Source organism: Cnephaeus nilssonii (assembly GCF_951640355.1).
Source record: "Cnephaeus nilssonii genome assembly, chromosome: 11".
Classification (NCBI taxonomy): Eukaryota; Metazoa; Chordata; class Mammalia; order Chiroptera; family Vespertilionidae; genus Cnephaeus; species Cnephaeus nilssonii.
In genome coordinates this window covers 82262960-82285775 of record NC_137082.1, presented here as the reverse complement: position 1 = coordinate 82285775, position 22816 = coordinate 82262960, and the positions used below count along the sequence as shown (strand labels likewise).

At 41.3% G+C, this 22816-nt stretch overlaps 1 protein-coding gene across 1 annotated transcript in view; it reads right to left on the bottom strand.

Annotated features, from left to right (window-relative positions):
- KATNAL2 (katanin catalytic subunit A1 like 2) overlaps positions 1–22816 on the bottom strand; it is a gene marked incomplete at its 5' end in the record, with an annotated part of 133824 nt that overhangs the window by 18552 nt on the left and 92456 nt on the right. Inside the window, 10 exons of the mRNA XM_079783960.1 lie at positions 1992–2102; positions 4223–4314; positions 8574–8692; positions 8902–8965; positions 11250–11348; positions 14063–14140; positions 14329–14427; positions 17357–17455; positions 18569–18686; positions 22112–22154. Coding sequence (XP_079640086.1) covers positions 1992–2102; positions 4223–4314; positions 8574–8692; positions 8902–8965; positions 11250–11348; positions 14063–14140; positions 14329–14427; positions 17357–17455; positions 18569–18686; positions 22112–22154 — 922 coding nt within the window. The remainder of the gene's footprint in view (positions 1–1991; positions 2103–4222; positions 4315–8573; positions 8693–8901; positions 8966–11249; positions 11349–14062; positions 14141–14328; positions 14428–17356; positions 17456–18568; positions 18687–22111; positions 22155–22816) is intronic.

Genomic DNA, 22816 nt, shown 5'->3' with positions numbered 1-22816 from the left:
TTCATGCGCCAGGCCTCTAGTCTGATATAAAAGAATCGAGGCTTAAAAGCATGTATGTATTTAACAATTCGACATGTTGAGGGGCAATTCTTTCAGAAAAGCCCTTCTAAATGTCTTTAATTTGGATTTTGATTGTTAGCAGCTCCTCCTCCTCCTCTTTCACCTTCTCCTTCTCCTTCCGCCCTCTGAACCATCTTACTTGGGGCTTACCAAAAACTGATCAGCTTAGGGAAATGGCGGCAGCACAATAACTTCCGCAACAGAGTCCTAGGTGTCACTGGGAGTGGAGGACTCTGTTCCTCTAGAAAATGTGTAGGTCTCCCTGGGGGCATAGACCTTCCAAGAACCATGCATGAAGTTACTGTTTTCACACAACATAAAGTGTTATGATCAACCACGTTTCAAATGGATGAAGAAACAGAGATTCTTTCTCTGAAGGATTTCTACAGTCACATTTAAATGACACATTTCTGTTTGGACCCCACTTTAATATTGTCTGTAACTAACCAGTATCTTTAAAGTGTAAAATGCTGATCACCTTAACATGTTAGAGAACATCTTATAAATCTGAGGGGAAGTGGAAACAGGTTTAAGTCATGAATATATTTAAGATAACAGGTTACACACGAACAGCGTGGTCTCTTTTCAGTGACCCCTGCTTTGGGAGCCCAGACACATCTTTGGAGGTGGAAACAGAAGAGGAAGGACAGGGGTGACACTAGAGTGTCAAGTTTGAGCTCTGTTGCAAATATGCTCTTGACTTTGGGTGGATTGACCTCTCTTGACCTTGGTCCCTCTCTGCCCATGGCAAGGCAGCATTTCCTGATTTGTCTTATGTCTCACCTGCATCTCTAAAGAAATCTTATACATGAAAATATTTTTTTCTCCCTCTCATTGCTATAGCCAATATCATTATGCTTATTACCAATTTTTAAAAATTTATCTTTATTGTTGAAAGTATTACAGATGTCCCCCCCCCCATTGACCTCTTCCACATCGTACCAGCCACACCCCAGGCATCATGAGCTATTTTCTAAGACCATGGTTTACATGTATCTATAATAATAAAAGTATAATATGCTAATTAGACCTGATGTCCTTCTGGACGGCCTTCTGTATGAATCCGGGGCTGCCAGGGAAGCCCGGGTCCCGGGTGCCAGTGGCCTGAGGGAAGCCCAGATCCTGGGTGCTAGAGGGAAGCTGGTACCGGCAGCCAGGGGAAGGAAGGGCTACTCTTGCACGAATTTCGTGCATTGGGCCTCTAGTATGAATATAAGTTATTTGGTTCATCTCTTTCCCACACTCCGACCCCCTTTCCTCTGAGATTTGTCAGTCTGTTCCCATGCTATGTGAAAATATTCTTGAAACTATAAAGAGATTATAGTTATTTTTAAAAATATACTCTCCAGGTAGATATTGGTTTTCCCTCGTCAACATCTCTTATTTCCCAATTCTACTTCTAGAATTGTTCTTAAAATCTCTGGGATATAGTTTGAATAAAAGATTCTGGGAGTAGATTATATTTTTAATTAGAGATTGTTTAGTTTCCCTATTTACTGTGCAACATTAAAGAAAAGATTTTCTTCCTAACTTAAAAAAAAAGTTTAATTTTAATACTGTTAAAAATCAAAGCATATTATTTCTGAAATATTTTTGAGTCCTGGAGATTTTAGCGTTTTAGAGTTCTTTGCCAAAGTCTTGTTTAAACATACTAAATAAATTGTCTTTAAACTCCTATTTTTAGCATCTTTTAAAAATATCCATTTTAAATGTTGTCAGTGGCAGCCTGGCCTGTGTTCCTTCTGTTAAGGCAGATTCTTTCATGGTACTGATAGCAAGGATTGAGGACTTGAAAAGGAAAGCCTTCAGATTAATCTCCCAGGGCTGGAACCAAACAACGAGGCTTTGCCCAGAGTGGTCAATATGGTATCTTCGTCTGTACTCAGTGGCTCATGAAAATGTATTCAAAATGTACTCGTTACATCTCTTACCAGGGCAGGTTGGAAGCAGCTAAGACAAACACGAGATCTTCCGAGCGAGCCAGCCCATCCATCTGCACCAGCAGCTCCGTCTTCATCCGAAGGCTTCCTTCATGCTCTCCCCTAGAGAGAGAAAGGAGGTGAGTTTCCCCAGGATAGAGCCTTCACTTCCATAACAAGGCAGCAAAGACTCAGGGGCTGTGGAACGGGTTCTCTTCCGACTACTAACCTTCCCTGCCTCATTCTCAGGAGCCACTCGTACTGGAGTTGGAGGAAACAAGCCATTTGATAGTATTTTCCCAAAGACAGTGATAGAGAGGATGTAAGTGAATATAACGATGATAGTGAAAGGAAAGCCAAAGGTTGGCATCGAACTAGGAAATGACAGAAGGGCAGACAGTGCCTCTGGTAGACTGAATGCAGCCCAGCTCTGTCCACCTGCCATACTATTTACCCTTTTATAAATGGCATAATTGAGAATAATCCTCTCCCTTTATATAGCAGGCATAAAAGAACTTTCTCAGGAAGTATTTCTTTTAGTATAATTTGTGGATTTAAACTGTCCAAAAGAGAGATCAACTATTTGTCTGAATCTGTTTCACTCTCTTTTAATAAGAGGCAAGGTAATGATGTGGGAGGCAGTCTTCTGTGCAAATTCATCCTCCAAGCTCCCATCACCACTGCCAAAGACCTTCCCACCAACAAAGAGCTCACCGCAGGATCTGAACATCCAGATTGGCTCTACTAGTAAATGCTGACCATATCTGACAGGCTCTCCTTCCTCTTCACTTGAATAGATGGACATAAAGGACAAAAAAATGCCTGTCTTGAACAACATGACATTCAACTTCTCACCTCTGCATGAATCCGTGGGGCACCCCAAACCAGGTATGTGGCTTTTAAGGATGTGACCCTTACTATCTAACTACCTTTTCCTAGGACAGAAGACCATCTCTCAATATAGTTACATATACAGTCAGCATTTGCCCCTAATTATTATTCTTTTAACATAATAGGACCCAAGAAGTCTTCTAAGCACCTGCACTGATTCCCTGACTATTTGAAAATTCTAGTTTAGAGATTAAATTCCAGACAAGGAAACAGACATTCCGTACAAAACCTGGAGCACATGCAAGACAGTAGATGAAGAGTTTCCAGATTAGCTCATCAACGCTGTGGGGACCCAGGGATGGAGTGAGTGCACAGGTCACTGGGGTGAGGCAGACCAGGCAGGCTGGAGGCTTTGCAGAGGGAATGACCGCTAGGGGTTTGCTGGGTTCCCAGCCCACACTGTGTGGTAGCCTGCTCCCATCAGGTCCTGTAAAGAGAGGCTGAGTGCCCAGGTCTGGGGCTGACAGCACCCACTATGCCATGGAATCACCCCCTTTCAATCAATGCTAAGAGTCCCATGGACCTTAATGGGAAAATGGTTTTCAATGAGTAATTCATAAATTATAGACTAGTTATATTTCCAACAAGCAAATTATTTGTTCTTTATTAATATTAGTTCTGCCTTAATGATAGACCATTAGAGGCCATCAATAAATGCAGTCATGTTGAGATTTCCCTGAGAACTGTTTCTTTTCAAGCCAAAGGAGCCAAATTTAGTAAAAAAGTTTCAGAGAAAAATACCTCTGATCAAGACAGGAAGGCGTTCTTAAAACACACATACACAGCTCATTATAGTCTGAGAAGTAAACTAGAAATGAACAGTCTTTCCTGCTGGGGACATTAGCAGACACTTAATCTTTAGAGATAACATATGTGACATGTTTAAATTCAGACATGCCGAGCCACATCCTGATGTCACAGAGAAACGGTGGCTTCCCCGGCCTCGCACATCTTGTCAAGGCCTGCCCCTCTTGGGACTTGGCTCTTTGCAGCCCCGTTCCACACAGGCAGCCCCTCTGGCTCCAGAGGAGGTGGTCAGGGGCGGCTATTTTAAGCCAGCAGGACTGTTATGCTATGGCAGCCTGGGACTGTGGGACTGGGTGATCTTCAGGCCTGAAAACCACTCTGTGGGGAAGGGGGGAAGGGAGGATGACATTTCCTCCGGTTATAAAAACTACTTAAATCAGCTATTCAGTTAACAGGACCTAATTTAAAGACCTTTCCGTGTGTCTGCAGAAAATTTGTGGGCTTATTAATAGGCTCATTCTGCTGGTAAATGTCGATGGGCTTCCGACCATCAAACACACTTACAAGAGGGGAGAAGTGATGACCAAAAAAACCCTGTCTGTTACCCGGGAGCCGTGCCTCTCTGACTCATCACCGACTCCAGCTCGTCCAGGAAGATGGTGGAGGGGGCATGGTAGCGAGCAAGTTCAAATAACACCTGGGTGGGAGAAAAGCAACCACATGTTCAAACCCATATATTTAAAGTTCTCAGATGCTCCCAGAGAGCAAAAGCTTAGAATGACTATACTATTAACCACCTATGCTGCACTCTGTTCTTTCACTAACAACTTGATAATCATTACAATCATTTCTCCCTAGAATAGGATGGTCCAATTATTTCCATTTGTCACTTGATAAAATTTGATCCAGAGACATTAAGTGGTTATCTCAAGGTTACTAATCATAAAGAGAGGAGCTTAAGGTAAAACTCAATTCCTGAGCTTTCAGTCCATTAGCCAATCCCTGAGAATCCCTGTCAATGACGTGTTTCATAGGGACACAAGAGCCGTGGAATATGTAAAATCATTTGATGATTGTCCCTAAACCTTTAGGGACAATGAGAGAGCTGTTCTCAGGAGGAAGAATTGCTGGGAAAGGCTAGAGTTCCAGTCATGGGTAAAAAAGACAGGAATTTTGCCCCTCTCTGCCCCCCAAGTTACTCCACAGGGTTCCCATACCACCCAACACTGCTGCTTGGTAGGCACAGGTACCTGAAGGCAACTCCCGGTTGAATAAAATGTTCCATTCCAGAATAAAATGTTATAGACTGAGCAAGAACAGGAAAGCAAGCAGCAAAAGAACAGCCATATAAAAACAAAATAAAGAGCTCTAAAGGGAGATGTGATGGTGATGAAAAGAGTATAAAAAACGAAACCTTTTATTTTTTTTTTCAAACACAAAACTGATCTCTTGAGCACCATATACAATTCTTCACTGGTTGATCAGAGAAAGCAATAGAGATTTAGAAAAAAACAGAGGTTCTTTAATTGGCAGAAGAGATTTATTCTCCATGCCACTTAGCACTAGCAAAGCATCACAGAATGAATAAGAAGGAAGGACTCAGAAAAAGCCAGGTTGTGGTTTTCATGAGGAGTAGCAGATCACCCCTTACAGGTCTCCCTAGCACTGAATGGAAAATTGCTCATGTGCATGGTATGTGCATGCTCATGCTCAAGTATTTTCCTTTACAGAATCCTATTTCATTTGACCACGACAATTGGCTCAGCCTAATGAACTGAGAGAACGTCAATGCTGGGACACTCACCACACATGCCTTTGCAAATAATAGAGACCACCTTATTAGAAGCAAGCAACTTGTTCTCCTTGTCACAATGGCAGCAATCTTCCCAGTGAAAAATTGAATATTAGAACTCTTTATTAGAACCATACATGTTCCTAAGGAGCTCCCTAGGGTGCAGAGAGACCAAGGGGCAAGATGAGACCAAACATCCAAGTGGAAGGAGAACCACATCTGGAGCCTCTGTTTCAGTATAGACCATGCCACTGCTCTTTCCACTGCCAGAGAATATACAGAATCCTGGGTAAGTGCTCTGAAAGCATTAGGCTAAAATTTTCAAAAGTACTGGGAGGAAGTTAAATCATAGCATGGGGGTGGGGGAGGGTGTTAAAAGATGTAAGCACCAACAGGTATGTGCATTTGCTAAAGAGACCACTCAACTACTCAATAGCATCAACTCCTAAGAGGCATGAACATTAGGAGGGGAGGGAGCAACATAACCCAAGGGTTCCCTATAAATAACTCTTAATTGGAATAGAAAGAGAAGCGAATAGTAGGAACGCTTCTTTGATTTAGGGGATAGGTCCTGAAGGGCCATCTTTATCTACAAGCTTCATAGTAAGGAATTTGACAGCATGACCAAGATTCTGCAGGTGAAGATCTTCTCAAGAGCTCAGAAAATAAAGTAGTTTCTGAAAGGATCGAAGGTGAGATCCTTCAAGGTTAGCATAGGTGATATGTTTTCCTCTTGAATTATTTTTTTTGAATATCCAAAATAAAAATGCATTTCACAGAAAAAAAGATACACAAATTCTTCGAAACTTATAAAAAGATGCTCAAATTCATTTAGAATGGAAGAAATGCATATTTGAGCACTGAAATATTATTTTCACTATCAGATTGGCAAATATTTCAGAATTGGGTACTTCACAGTGTTGGCCAGGGTGTGGGAAAGCAAACACACCCACCATTGGTGGGAGTGTAAGCTGGTGCAACCCTGTTGGCAGGGAGTTGGGCAATCAGTGATCTTCATTCCCTCTGGCCTGGCAATTCTATTTTAAAGAAATTGCTCTACATGACTACATATGCAAAGTCGTTAAAAGGACTGTCCACTGTAGCTTTGTTCATAATAGCAAGAGACTGGAAATAACCTAAATGTCCAGCAAGAAAAGACTGGTTTAATATGTTTTGGGACACACCCATGCAATGAAATACCATTCAGATATATAAAAGAATATGCTCTGCCTATATCAGTGTGTAACAACATCCAAGTGAGAAAAAATCCTGCAAGGTATAGAAGGGTATAGACATATATGTTATAGCAGTAGTTGCCTCTGGGTTTAGGGGTCTATATACCCTTTTGTACATTTTTTCCAAAAAGATTAGTTACTTTTTAAATATATTGTAAAGTAAGGTGAGAAATCATGTCCTCATTCTGAGAAAACTAACAAAATAATACTGAAGCAGAGGAAAATTTTAGTTAAAAAAATGCTCACATAGAAGGAAGAGTTCTGGCTAAATGACTTTTCTGCCTATTCAACACTAAACAATAAAATCCATGTAGTTTTCATCTTTGTTGAGAATATTCATAAAATAGCTGAATTTACTCTTCTGTCTAACTAAGTCCTGTCCAGGGAATAGAACGTACTCTTCCTTCGAACATCTTGCAGTATCTGGTGCTCATAGTTCTAAACAGCACTTTTCAGGACAGGAGATAAAGCTAAACTGATTCTATAGACATTTTGTAAGAGTTTTGTTGTTCCTCAGCACAGAAAAATGGAACTTTTTAAAAAAGTCTTCTGGTTGGTGAGGATTCTAATTAGTTGGATTTCAACTTATTAAAATCCAGCTAACTAGAATCACACAGAACCCTAGATTAAGGCAAGCTAACCTCAAGCCCCATCTTTGGATATGGTAAGTTAGATTCAAGATGAAGAACAAAGAAATAGAAGATGTCAACATATATTTCCATGTATTATAACCTTTAAGGGGTGATAGATAATTTATAAAAACATACACATTTGGACCAACTTGAAAACAATATCAAAGTAGTAAATAATAGGTTACTTTTGGTAAATCAATCCTTTAAAAATATTCTATTATGCCAGAATATTATGAAAATAATTCATCCAAGAAAACATAATTTAAGCATACTATTTTAGAGTAATTTCTTATCAGAAAATATATAATATTTACATTCATTTAGTAATAATTACTTATCAGTCATTCTACAAAGTGCAGTAGTTTAACAGGACTTCAGAGAGGGGCCCACCTTACAATGAGGCATAAATCATGAACACGTATTCTCAAAAGGTAAAATATTATAAAATATGCCATCGACTATGAATGAGATATTGTAAAGATAGAAGCAATCTCTTAAGGAAAGAAAAAATAAAACCTATAAGCTATGAGCACTATGGAGGAACGTTGCTCAGAGCATCTGAATGAATAATTAAGTTTTACGTTTCTTGAGTCTTCCTTTGAGTACCTAGTATTAGGGACCAGGATACAGCAGTAGCCTCTCAATAAATGTTAACTGGATAAACTGCATATGCTTAATAATAAATGCTTCTTGAATGAAGGGGAAAAAATAGGCCACTTCAGAGACAATTTTCTTTTTTAGTTTCCATTCCTAAGTTGCATGAGTCACAAAAGGGCTGTCGGTCAAATTCCCAAAGGAAGGGAGATCATATTTTGCTGATGGGGCATAATTAATATCTACATATGATAGTCAGTCCATCTCCTGGGTTTTGGGTAATTAAGATCCCGGATAAATTCTAACATATAAATCACTTAAAAACAAGTAAGCTGTAACATCATTTTGTACCACTGTGTTTTGCTGGAACTTATTCTAAAAAAACAAAATCAAGAATTCCTGTATCTATGAAACAAACTACTGGTTACCAGAAAGGGAAGGGATTGGGGGCAGGTGAAATAAGTGAAGGGGATTAAGAGGTACAAACTTCTAATTGTAAAATAAGTCATGGGGATGTGCTAGACAGCATAGGGAATCTAGTCAATAATATCGTAATAACTTTGTGTGGTGATAAATGGTAACTAGACTTATTGTGGCAATCATTTCATAATGTGTATAGATATTGAATCACTATAATGTACACCTGAAACTGATAAGATATTGTATGTCAATTATACATTAGAAAAAAAAAAAGAATTCCTACCCGAACAAGTTTTTCTGAATCTCCTCTCCATTTGCTGACAATGGTAGATGCAGAAATGTTAAAGAAGGTTGTTTTGCATTCCGTGGCCACAGCTTTGGCCAGCAAAGTCTTTCCTGTACCTAGAGACACAGGTGGAGAAAGTATGAGTGGCATTTGAGCTTCCTTTCTCTGCTTACAGATAGAAGTCAGTGTCACAAGCAAAAAAAAAGGAGAGCGGTTCCTCAGCTCTCGTTTATCCCATCCTGATATCCTGATGTGAGGACAGATGAGTCCATTCATCCTCTGCATGCACACTTAATCCCAAGTACAAACCAGAAATATTCGTTACCTGGAGGGCCATAGAGCAGTAGTCCTTTCCAGGGGGAGAGAATTCCTGTAAACAGCTGTGGGTACTATGGGAACAAGGAAGAGTGTGTCAGTATCAGTATGTCAGTCACACCCTAGCAAAGGCAAGCTGGTGAAGCTGGAGTGAGCACAGCCCAACTCGGAGAGTCAGGTCTTCCATTTAGTAAGGCTGGCTGCTTCTGTATATATCTTACATATCCCAACTTGACTTTCACAATTGATAGGAACATATGGCTTAATTTATGTGGCTTTTTAAAGAGCAACTTCTTTTTAAGGAAAAGAAAGGCATATGTAGGTACTCTCCTTCTCCATTACAATAGTTATTTCTTATATGCATAACATCATTCCCCACCCCACCTCACCCCTGCCCCGAGTTCTATATGAAGACCTAGCAGATATGAACTTTAAGAGAAACACTAGAACCAACAAATAAAGGTGTATGTGAATAAAGCACAAAACTGTGGTGAGTCCAGCTAGTGTAGATCAGTGGTAGAGCATCAACCTATGAATCAGGAGGTTACAGTTCAATTCCTGGCCAGGGCACATGCCCCAGTGTGGGGCGTGCAAGAGGCAGCCGATTGATGATTCTCTTATCATTGGTGTTTCAATCTCTCTCTTCCTCTCCCTTCCTCTCTGAAATCAATAAAAATATATTTTAAAAAACAACAATTGGTGAAGCCTGACATAGAAGTCAGGAACATCCAATGCAGACAGCATTATGAGACACGGGCTCCAAATAGGACGTGCATGGACTTCAGTGAGTCTCTCCCATAGTTCAAATTCAAACAATCTAGAGGGTGGGTAGGGTTGATAGAAAAAAACCAGAAGCAAAGATAATAGTAAAATTGTAACCAGCTATTAGTTTCTTGTTGATGCAAATGTCAAAATCTCTATGCCATCACATGCAGAGCCTATGATACCATGGAGAGAGCACATCCAGAAAGCTTCAATGAGATGTTCTAGCCTGTCCAGAAGTCTTGTTCTAGAGCCACTCAGAGGACATGGTGAGTAAACTTCCACTAATTCTGAGCACCAGTATATTGCTTACCCACCTGTCTTATCACAGGAATAAAAAAGGGGGGGGGGGCGAGACACAATCCAAATGTATTGATTTTATGTCATTAGAATAGAAGCATCCAAAAAGTAGGGGCTGCATGGGCTCAGTGGTAAAATAAATAGGTTATTGAATAAATTTGTAAACCTGACTGCAGGAGATTACAGAAAATTATTTGCAGCTCCCTCCACCAAAAGGCAAAGTATATTTCTCTACCACTTGAATCTGGACTTTGCCTTGTGATTTTGGCCAATGGGATGTTAGGAAATATAAGAAGAGACTTGAAAATATAAGACTAGCTGATATGAGGAATATAAGAAGAGACATGGGAAATGCTCATAGATTGGGACCTGCCCTCTCTTGCTTCTGTCTGGGACTCTCTGCCACCGTGTGAACAAGACCAGCTTGCCTGCTGAAGGCACATGGAGAGGTCTCAGCTGTCCCGTTTATCCCAGATTTCCCAACCTCTCCATCTTCTCCAACCACCCTGGCTGATGCCCCAGACATGTGAGTGAGGCCAACCAATATCACCTGAAAAAGAGATGAGCCAGCCCAGCTGAGCCCCTTCCAAACTGCATACCCACAAAACTGCAAACTGATAAATGATTGTTGTTTCAAAGGCACTGCATTTGCAGAGTGTGTCTGTTATATAGCAAAAGTTGTCATACACTGACTTTCTCATTACCATGTTTATAACCAAACATAGAGTCTTGTTTTTTATTTTTCTTCCTATTCAGTGAGCCACTCTGTACAAAAACTTGTCAGGAGCAAGCAATAAGCACAACAGGCTGGCTCACTGGCCAGTGCCCTAGAGGAGGCTGTTTAGACTTTACAACCAGTCAAAAGCAACGTGCCAGAGGATGTGTGTGTGTGTGTGTGTGTGTGTGTGTGTGTGTGTGTGTGTGTGTGTTGGGAAATGTAGATCTATGAAAACAAAATAAGTGGCCTTCTCCTACAGGAGATATTTCTACTATGGTATATTTTTAGGGAGGCAGACTAATTTGAACAATTCTACAGGAACTGACAAGTCATATATGCTTCAGTCTTAGATCTAATATTATCACTTAGAGCAGACACCTGCCTTAAAACCTCATGTAACATTTCAAACTGCCTAGAATGGCCTGGGCCTTGGTAGTCCAGCATTGCCAAAGTAGAGGCAAAAGGCTAACTTGTGGACAGAAAATATCCTGGGCTTCTCTCCCTAGTGGGTGTTATGACATACAGTTTGTCCAATGGATATGAATAGAAATACCCCCCAAGAGGCTTCCCATCCTTACCCTTATAGGATACACCACAGCTTCTTTGACTAACTGCTTGGCTGCATCGAGTCCAATAATGTCATCCCACTTTATGTTTGGATTATGGAGATAAATGTCCTGCAATGCACATTTGATCATTTTGTTAAAACTAATGTTTTCCTCCACAGCTGCAATAAACCTGGGAGCCACAGAATACTTGACTTACAATAGGACATAAAGAGCTGGTGATAAAAAAGTTTATGTTAGATATATGTATATATGCACACTGTAATTTTGGTTCACCAAAGGGATGCCATAAGAATATTCAGTGATTTTCCCTGAAGACGACATTGATTATATAATATGGGGCGAGGGGGGAGCTCCTAACAATGGACTATTCCCGTCTTCAGTTAATAGCAAACCAGGCTGATTTATGACCGTAATCAAAGAAGCTACAGAACATGCCTTCAAATTACATGCACTTTTACTGTGAAACATAGTTCCTAGCTGGTGCCTGGCCTCTCTCTTGCTCCTTGATCTTGCGAACACTTTCTTAATTTGTTGCATGAAAGAGATAATGCTCCTCTGAAACCAATTTCTCTTTTTCCCTAGTGATCACTCCCTACTTCCACCAAGAGCAATTGCTTCTACTGAATTCAAGGAAGCCAACCACCAAGCAAAAGTGAGTTTTCCCCTTTCATCATACTAGAGCCCTGTAGCAGCCACCTAGGTTAATCAATTAAGGTAGCTTTTACTGATAACTCATTTACCGTTTCCAAATTCCAATTTCACAAGACGCCTCAGAACTGTCACTCAAGGGCCTTTCTCAGTAGGAGCTGTTTCGGGCAAACTGAATATCTAGAGTGTTACATTAAAAAAAAGAAAAAAGCCTCCTTTCCAAATTCATTCTGAGGATTACTCAACAATCTGGAAACTATTTTTATAGTTATTTAATTTTTAAATAAGTAATACATGCACAAGCTCAAAAACATAAAAACATATTTTTAAATGCTGGTGAGATATTATGCTCCCACTCCTGTCCTCCGTCCTCTCAGTTCCCTTCACCCACAGGTAAGGACTTTCATTAGAGAGACTATTCATACAAGTGTTTCTAGTCATGTATAATATGCATGATCCATTCCTGGATGGGAACACAGAGAAAGGACTCAGTCTCCCAAGATCTTGGGAGAACCTACCAGGTATTTAAAGCCTGGACCTGCATGCCCACCAGCCACTCATAGATCTCGCCCTCTTCTAAAGTTGACATTGAGTTCCACATGGAGGTGTTTAATTTCCCAAAGGGAGTTTTCCTTACAGCAATCAAGTGTTATCAGTTAGAACTCAACAGGGCTACCTCACGAAGTGGTGAGCTCCCCGTCTCTGTAAGCATTCAGAGGCTGTTGACTGCTTCCCATGGTACTGTAGAAAGGATTCCAGATGGAATCATTTCAGGACACTTCCACTCTACAACTCTAGTCATGTATCATCACTAGTCATGTTATCCTTTTGCAAAAACAATAATGAGACTATTGATTTTTGTGACCATAAAAAATATTTTTCTCTACTCTCTTATGCATCCCAATCCTCTCTCACTAGTAATAACTTCAGAATTGGTCTCCCTATATCCATTTCTTTGATATCCATCTACTACACTGTCAATAAAACAAGCTATCTAAAAGCATATTTGAATACCCCATTCTCAATGGACACCTTTGAAAGACTTCCCATCTGCCATAGGCAGGTCCTCCATACTGGGTCCTGTTCACTGGGCCCTTACTCAGGAACCCTGGCCTCTCTCTCCAGCCCCATTTCCCAGCACTCCTTGCATCTTACATGGCTCACTGGAAACACTGCTCAATCGATACAATTTCACAGGTATATACCTTTGCCCAGAAAGTCCCCCACCATCCGTCTTATACTCTATTTCCTGGATACCTTCTTCCCTAACACTTTCCCCTCCCTTTGGCACAAAACACTCCCCTTTATGCTTTCGAAGTCCACCTTCCCCTGGGATAAGAAACTCTTGCGCGCAAGGACTGTGTGATTGGGTCATCTTTGTATTTCCAGCCCCCCGCACATGCCTGACACATAGTAGACATGCAGTGAACAACTGCTGAACTGAAAGAGAGAACTGCAGATGCTCAATTACTCAGTCACGGTGCAGCTTTTTGCACCATTTTAAACATCTGTCTGAGCCTGCCTAGATTTCAGTCTTCCATGAAGTTATAGAAAGTCTGCTATAACTCAGGAATCTCTTCTGTTCCCAAGGAACTTGCCCAAAGTCACACAGCTAGAAAAAGGAGGAGACATCAAATCCAGCTCAACCAATTCCAAAGCCTCTGTCATTTACCAAAAGACTTCCCTGCCTTTAGATTCTAGGGGGCAGGCAGCCTTGAAAGCTCGGTAATCTGGATAGTAAGCTCTTTCCCACTAAGCTTGTATTTCATGGAAATTTCCACTTGTGAAACCATCAGGCTCCTGACATCTCTATTTCCAGGCTTTGACTGTTTAAACAAGATGCAGACACGCTCTTTCCTTCTCTAAGAGGCTTTCTTTCTTTAACTCTTGGCTCAGCCTAAAACCTTTCACCTGTCTGTCCCTTACTTTCTAAGTCTTTTTGGTTTTCTTGGCCTCTATAGTGAGATGGTGGGCTTTTTATATTGTAATTTTATGATTCTATAATTTATTTATCATGCATTATTGTGCCTCTAAACAATATGAGTGCCTTTGCAAGTGGGGGCACTTTATAAATAAATGATCATATTTATTGTTATTAATAAAAGAAGCAGCCCGCAATGCTCCAGGAGCCCCAGTCCGCCTCTGTAAATTGTGAATTGAATATCTGATCTTACCCGGCTCACCACAGCTGCCAGTTCTCTCATCTCACTGTTCATGCCAATAAATGCACTCAGAGGTTTCAGCAGTCGTTCCTGATGATGGGAACAAAACACCTCATGGTATAACGTTGCTTCGTAATTCACAGTGACACAAATGGTGGCGGATTACTATGACCTTCTACCCGATCTCAAAGTTTCTTTGGACTCAAAATTATATCTCTAAAGTTCTTCTGGACTTTGGCAGTTTAGTACAAGATGAATGTCACATTTTAGCCACTTACCGCGGGGTCTGGGTTACACTCGAAGCTGTTTGAGCCAAGTTCGCTGGTTGCTCCTTTGATAGCATCTGTGAGCAGCCCTCGGAAGTCAATGATTTGGCCCTGAAAGGGAGTAATGGTTTATTTACACCACTAAAACTTGAGGAAAGACTATCCTTAATAGCTCAGCATCATTAAACCAAGACACATTAATGTTCCTTGGTGTGTAGGCCAAACTTAAAGTGAAGCTTTAAAATAACCTACACTAATAATGAACAAGGTAATTTCCTGAAGTGAGGGCACTCTAGAAAAAAAAACACAAGTTGTAAATAAATTCTTCAGAATGAAGTTGGTTTAAGTGGAAATTCACAAGCATTTTTCAGTTCCTGACACATACCACCTGCTTCCTTACATATCTATTTCCCTATACTGTCTCCTCCTTTTGGAACATTGCACACACAGAAAAGACTCATTGGCACAAAAGTAATGATAGTTCCTATTTACTATGGACTTTCTCAGTAGAGTACCTGGCACAAAACAGGCATGCAAGCTACCTTGCAAGGATTATTTCCAATTTATTTTTTTTAATTTTTAAATATTTTTCAATTATAGTTTATATTCAGTATTATTTTGTATTAATTTCAGGTGCATAATATAGTGGTTAGACAATCATATACATTACAAAGTGTTCTCCCCATATTTTTAGTACCCATTTAGCATTATACATAGTTATTAAAATACTAGAGGCCCGGTGCACAAAATTCATGCACAGGTAGAGTCCCTAGGCCTGGCCAGTGATCAGGGCCAATCAGGGCCTTTCAGCTGACAACCAGGGCCTTCCTTTGTTCTGTGCCACCCCCTGCTGGTCAGCACACATCATAGCGAGCAATCGAACTCTCAGTCTCCCAGTCAAACTCGCGGTTTCCCAGTTGAACTCCCAAGGGGACACTTTGCATATTAGCCTTTTATATATTTAGATTATTGACTATTTTCCTATTCTATACTTTATATCCCCATGACTATTTTGTAACTACCAATCTGTACTTTTGATTTTTTTCTAAGTCTTATAACACTCCTGCTAGTCAGGTGTGGTAGCCTAGTTTCATAGATGGAAATAAGGCCAGGGAAATTCCATGATCTTCCCAGTGCCACACAGCTAACAAGTGGCTTCAGGCCAGGATTCAAACCCAGATACCTGTCTCTCATACTCCCTCCAAATTTACCTTGTCTCCCCTCTAGGAAGAAGGAAAAGTAAGGATGTGTGCAAAAACAAATAATAACTATAAACAATAATTATAGTTGGCATTTATTGAGTGTTTATTGTATGCTGGGCACTATACTAAGACCCTCCATTTATTATTACATTTAAAGGGACCCTATGATTATTTCCATTTTACGGCTGAAAGAAATGAGGTTTAGAGAGATTGAACAACTTGCCCAAGGTTACACAGCTGGGAAGGTCTGAGCCAGGGTTTGAACCTAGGCAGGCTGACTCCAAAGCTATTACCTTTAAGAGCAACATGCCTACTAAAGTTGCAAGGGGGCCTGGGGAATCCTGAAGCTAAGGGCCCTACCATGGCAATGAGGGATGCACTTTGGAGATCAGCCTCCTGCCCATACACCCTCATTCAGCTTATAAACATCTGAAATGCTAGGGAGAAGATCATGTACATTTTACCCTGAGGACATTTCTGCTGTGAGAGAATTTACAGCAAGACTCTTCCAAAGCTTAAGTGCTGGGTTAATAGTCCCTTCCTTATGACCTGATCAGAAACATCCATTCATATGAACTTGAGGCATTTGGGAGATAAACTAATGCCACAAAACTGCTAGGCACAAAAGTGGCTGAAAATACAATGAAAGTAGTGGTGACCAGGGACGTGTTTCTCCATGGGAGACACAGATTCGAATGGTATCTCCAGCAATCACTCATGTATTTGAGCCCTGAAAGGAGTCAGTTCAGGTCAACGAGACAGCTCCCTTGATTTCCAAGGAGATGCCCCCAGCTTCCTCTCTAAACATGCACAACCCAGAGTTGAGTTTGGCTGAGAAGAATTGACTGGAAGTAAGAACTTGATCAAAGAAAGAAAAGAAAGATGACACTTAAAGAAATACAACTCTAGAAGTTACAATCAAGAGTTATGTTGGTGTTGATGCTACTTTTCATTTCCAAGTGACATGTTTTACCTGCCTTTTGCCTATATCCACCCAATTTGAGTCTTTTCTGTTTGAGAAACTATTATTTACAAATAAGGACATGAGGTTCGTCATGAAAGAGGTAGAATATCTATCAAGGACAAGATCAACTCTCTGTCAACAGAAGTTTCATGGTTCACAGGAAATTACATTCCAGGTGAAGGCATACCTCCAAGGAGAAAGGTGACACCACTAATCAACAACCACTGAGAGGCAGAAAAGAATGAGTGGGAGGCCCCCTTTTTTGTGGTTGTTAATCCTCATCCAAGGATATTTTTCCATTGATTTTTAGAGAGAATTGAAGGGATGGGGAGAGACAGAGAGAAAGAAAAAATGGATATGAGAGAGACACATCGATTGATTGACACCCACACGAGTCCCAACCAGGACCAGGGATCCAGCCTGCAATGGAGGTATGTGCCCTTGACCAGAATCAAACCTGGGACCCTTCATTTCGCAAGCTGATGTTCTACCCACGGAGCCAAACCAGCTAGGATGAGGTCACTTCTTAAATAATGCAGAACAGTCATGCCAATGTTTATTATTTTAATCATGGAATTTTAAGCAAAAAGGAACATTAGAAACCATCTCTTCCAAACCTCTCAACTTGCAAATGAGGAAACTGAGCTCCTTAGAGATGGGGAAGTTCATGCAAGTCCATTCATCTAGAAGGAAGAGTCAGACCAGAACCCCAGGGTTCTAATCTTTACCCAGTGCTCTCCCTAGTTCACCTCACAGCCAACCTTTGATCATTAATAGTAACTTTTCTGTTTGACAGAAATAACATTTTTATTTTCATTTTTTAAAAGAAAAGGGGATTTTCCCTTTCAGTGTCAGGTTCATGAATTCCACTTACTTTTTGTGGTCGGGCATTTTCTCCTCCACGGCCTCTGGTGATTCCTGATATGCTTAAGCCAAAGTCAGCATTCTCCATGCCAGTGTTATTGACAGCCTCCTGAAGAAAGAAGAAGACAGGTAGAAGTCAAAAGGGACATAGAGATGCTGGTTGTAACTGCCTAAACCATTACCCCAAATCAAATGTCAAATGCTGGAGATCAGTTCTGTAAATGGGGAACCCCATGTATAATTCGGCCACTTCTGTGCAGCCCCAAGATGAACTATCTGCCTGTGCCACGTGGAAGGAGCTGGCCTTGGAAGCATGGGCTCCAAGCAGCTTTTCCAATGCCTCAACCCATTTCCACTTGCTGGCTTGTCTTTTCTCCTGCGACCAGAGGTGTTTATGGCCAGAGGTGCTGAGTTTGAAGGGCAGCAGCCAGCCGGCTCCTGTGGGATTTATCTGCTACCCTTCCATTTCCCTTCTGCCTGGGTCAGACTACAATGGCCAGACCGTCCAACCTCTTTGAAGATGAGAGATTCCTTTTGACCAACTGAGTTTTGTGATTATTTCTTTCTACCCCACGAGACATCTTTGGCATTAATTATATTTCATAATCTCTGTTGGTTCTGTTTCCTTTGAAATCAGGTATGTTTTGTTCTAAACCAGGAATCTCTAGGCCTGGATCTCCTGAGTCAGTAGCTGCTGGTCTCACCCGCCTGCTGGACTCTCTCCTCTTGCTCCCCATCTCCCCCAGAAAGTCCAGTGTGGAGGTCTGGGGTGGGGACCAACCGTGTCACTTCAGAAAAATCCAACAGGAGACTCTGAGGCCCAGCCACACCCAAGACAACCCTTGGCCCATATCTAGGGATCCAGGGAGGTACTTCAGGACAGGAAGGCCTGCTGACTACAGTTACCTCAAATGGGAGGATCGGACTCTGCAGCAAACAGGCCCTCCTGCCATGCTCAGCGCTCACCCCTCAGGGGCTGTCACCCAGCAATCAGACCAGGGGAAAGGCTGGGGAGGGAGGAGCCCTCCCACTCAAAGTCATAAACATTAGGAAGACTAGGGATTTGCCTGTTTTAATCCAGCGACTTGGAAAATCTACTATTTAGTGAGATCATACAGCAATTTAAAAAAGCATAGGTCCTCAAAAAAAAAAAAGTGGCTTTTCTTGGGGCTATTTCTCAGTCACCTACTTTTTTACAGACACCAAGCAAAGCTGTCCCGACCTGTTTAGGATGTTCCTTATGGAGGGGTTTGGCTTCCCCTGGCTTCCCCATCGTGGTTCTGGACCGTGGCCTCAGCTGACTGATCATGGGAAGATTTTGACAACTGTCATTCATCACCCTAGGGGAGGAAGCAAAGACCTTGAAGGAAATTATTCTAACCCTTAGTCTGAGGTAACTAAACAACTTGTGGAGCACACAGAGTTCTTGAAAGATAGACAGGTATACCACAATAGGGCCCTAACATCTGCACCCCCTATCCTGTCGCTCAATCTACCCATTGGGTTTCTGCAAGACGGAGCTAGAGGGCCACCTCCTCCTAGAGGCCCTGACTCACTCTCTGCATTTCCCTTTCATGACCCCTGGCTTCAGCCCTTCTGTAAATAGCTTTCTTTTCCCAAAATGCTTTACAAACATCCTTCCCTTGTTTCTTTCCACCTCCACCCAGCTCCCCCTCTCCCTTTCCTCTGGAAGAGCAGGGGAAAGGCACAGGAGGAAGGAGTCCTCCACTCAGATGAATGAGCATTAGAAAGTCCAGGGATTTGTCCATGGTTTCAACCCAGTGTGCTACTTAAAATACCTCCCATCATACTGTGTACAATAGATGTCAAAAGGGGTTCATGGAAGGAAAGCAACCTTACCTCATCTCTGTTGTCACAGGTCATTCATGTTTATAAGACAAATTTTCACCAGAATTGTATACTTCAGGCAAAGCAAATTAATGGGGCTGCAAGTCAGAATTAGTGGCTAACTGAGGTGGTGATGGGGGGTATTGACTGGGAAGGGAGTGTAGCTATGAGTATATATGCCTTGACTGTATCTATGTTATACATCAGTGCAGAAGTAAAATATACTTGTTCCTTACACAAATACCCACATCATCAGGTGTTTGGTTCTCTCATTCTCTTGCCCTCCCATGTGAGATACATTTCTAGAATTTTTCTCCCCCTATGCTAAGTGGTCTCAGGGAGCTGCCATTTCAACTCCATTTCTTTGTGAGAAAGAAAAAGTTGGTCATGTCTACTATAACCATATAGCTATTTGGCCAGTGAGACCATCTATGCCAATAATACCACCAATGTCCACATGTGGCAACTCCAGTGTTGGGCCCAATGAGGTAAATGTCAGGAGAGGAATAACTGCCACTTTATCAGGGCATCTGTTTTTCATCTGTAGATTAGGAATAAGAATGTCTGCCCCTCAGGTCTTTTGCTGGCATAGCAATGAAAATCTATGAAATGAATACCAGGCATTTCATAAGTGCAAATCCTTGTGAACAGCATTGATTTAAATGAAGTAAGGATAGATAGATGATAGATAGATAGATAGATTATAGATAGATAGATAGATAGATAGATAGATAGATAGATAGATAGATAGATAGATGATAGATAGATAGATATAGACCTATATAGAGAGTTAAATTTGCCTCAACACCCTGTATGGCTGTAAGGAAACTGGGAGCCTATTTCCCACTGGAGGCAAATGATTCACAGATTTGCTTTAAAATGATGAAAGACAAGTGCACTAATGTGCAAAGCATCACAATTTCATTTCCATCAGCTCTAACAATTGTAAAATTCTTTCTAATATGGAACCAAATTCACCCTGTTAATTAACTTCAGTCACTAGTTCTAGGCATGTCCTGTGAATATTGCAGAGAAGATCCAATCTCTCTTTAGAGAGTGAAAACAGCTACTGCATTGTTGTAGGGACCACCCCAAGTCTTCTGTTCTTCAAACTAAACATCCAGTTTCTCCAGTCATTCCTAAGGTCATCTGGCTCCCATATTCTTACTCATCCTGGACACCTTTAATCCACTGTCTTCTGACCAGAATAGAGCCACCTCCTACTTTCCAGACTATTTCTATTGATGAAAGCCGAGACCACATTAGTAATCACACTACATTGTTGATTCATACTGCATCTGCAGTTCACTCAGATTCCTAGGTCCCTGGTTTTTTAATAGGGGAGCTATTTGTTGTGGATCTTTGGGTAGAGTGTAAATCATATTTTATTAAATTTCATCTTGTTATTTGGGCCCATCTCCTAAATTTCAAGATCTAATTCTGTCATCCATCGCATTAAAGAACTTTTCCTCCTTGGGTCAGCTGCAAATCTCTAAGCTGGGAGCTTGCTCTTTGGTGTGAGATGCAAGAATCAGGAAAAGGCACTCTCATCTGTTAATAGCCAATCGCATGATACAACCTCTCATTTCAACAACTATCTTTGAGTATAAAATTGTAAACAAATACCATTCATTATTTACCATTCATTATTTTCCTAGTTATTCATCCTGATCCCAGCCATTTGCTATCCAACCTTCATGCTTGCAGGTACAAACATCTACTCAGAGGAGAGCTGAAGGAACCCCAAACCATCAACATCTATCCCAAATGGGAAGCAAAGCGCTCCAAAGACATTCACTCATAGAATGTCCTTCCAGGTAAGGATTCTGAGCTAATTCCAAGCATGAATGTATGGCTGAAAAATAATCAGAATCTAAATGTGTTCCCAAAGATGGCCTCTTAAAATGTTCCTCATTGGGTCTATTCAGAAGTACTTATTTATTACTAGAGTCTGACTAGCTTTATGGCAACTATAAATAAAAGAACAACATTCGGAAAAAGGAGACCCATGTACTACTATTTGTAATACTTTAAACAATTTAAAAAAAAGAAAAAGAAAAGGATAACACTCGGTCAAAACAATAAAACATTCCTAAAGAATAGTGCAAAGCAAAGGTAGCTTCAGGCAGCATATTATCACAAAGCATTCAGGGTTCCACAGCCATTTTATAAATGATGCCAAACAGCCCTGTGAGGTGTCTGGCCCTTCCTTCTTAGGCGGCCATGCCCTTGCACTCCTGGCCATTTCTGAACAGGCTCTGACAGTGGGTGTGGGTTGGGAGTGGGAAGAAGGGAATGAGGAGGACACTGAGGAGGACACTGTGTCTCCTCAGAATGGTCAAGAGACAGAGGGGCTCCATCAGATGCTGCAAGTCCCAAATGAGATTTGGATTTGAGAAGCTAGAGAAAGGAATATAAGACGAGTGCCAAAAAAGGAGGAGAAAAGAAAGGCCTGGTTGTCTTCAGACAGGTCAGGACATGGGCGTGCACAAAGAAACTCAGGTGTGATTTTAAAAGGGAAAATACTATTTCTTGGGTGCTCAGTATGTGCAGGGAACTCACTATGTGTCAGAAACATGCTCCTAGCAGCTAGGACCCAGCTTGTCAGAAGCAGAGCCCGGAATTGAACTCAGGTCTTTTAATCTCTGAGGTCCATCCTTTTCAAACCACTGAGTCTAGAAAAACAGAGCATGAGTGGGTGCAACTATTCACAGTAAAACCAGGAGAACTGACAGACATTGGCCATGTCCTGGACATTTGTAACATGAGCGAACACATGGCTGGGCCCACCTAAATCACAGGACCACAGCCTGGTGCTGCTGGTAGACAGTCATGGAGCCACACTGGAGCATCTTCTGAAATGGTCCCACAAATTCCTAGAGTTGAGTTGATCAAGATGAATTACCATTTACTTTACCTTCTGGCCTTCCCTCCACTTCTTGGTGGTACGTTATTTTCGGCTGTAGCAAAACAGATATTGGGAGGAAAAGGAAAGAATTTAATTTTTAAGAGAAAGTGATTTTTCAAGTATGTTTGTCCTTTTACATTGCTTTTAAATTTGTGCAACAGCCTTTTGGAATTTAAAGACTCTAAGCTACTCCTATCTAGAGAGAAACAAAACTACCAGCGAAGAGAAAGAAGTTCAGGCTTCCCAAGTGTTTCCAGGTAGAGAAAGGCCCCAGAGGCCTTGGATATTAAACCTGTTGGAGACCATGGACCTAGTGACAACTCCAGTAAGGGCTTAGTTACCATTTCATTAGGTTTTCATGAACTTGAAAACATTTTGCCTTGGTCTGTGGGGCATCAGGACGATTCCATGAGTCTGACAGGGACTACTTTTCAGTCATACTCTGCGAGTTTACCTGAACATGAAGATTTAGTGTCCATATCCCAAGAGAATGCATTTCCAAGCTAGATCAGAGCTGGCAATTTAGAAATCAGATCATTTCAATAATAGTTCTGGTGTCCCAGTGGTTGAGAGTCCTTGCTTTCTCTGCCAAGACTCAGATCCAGCAGCCAAGGGCTCTGAACCCTGCACTGGAAGGGAGTTCAGATAAACCACCTCTCTCTCAGACCCCTTCCAGGTCTGAGATTCGGCCCTGGCTATTTTTAATTGACATTC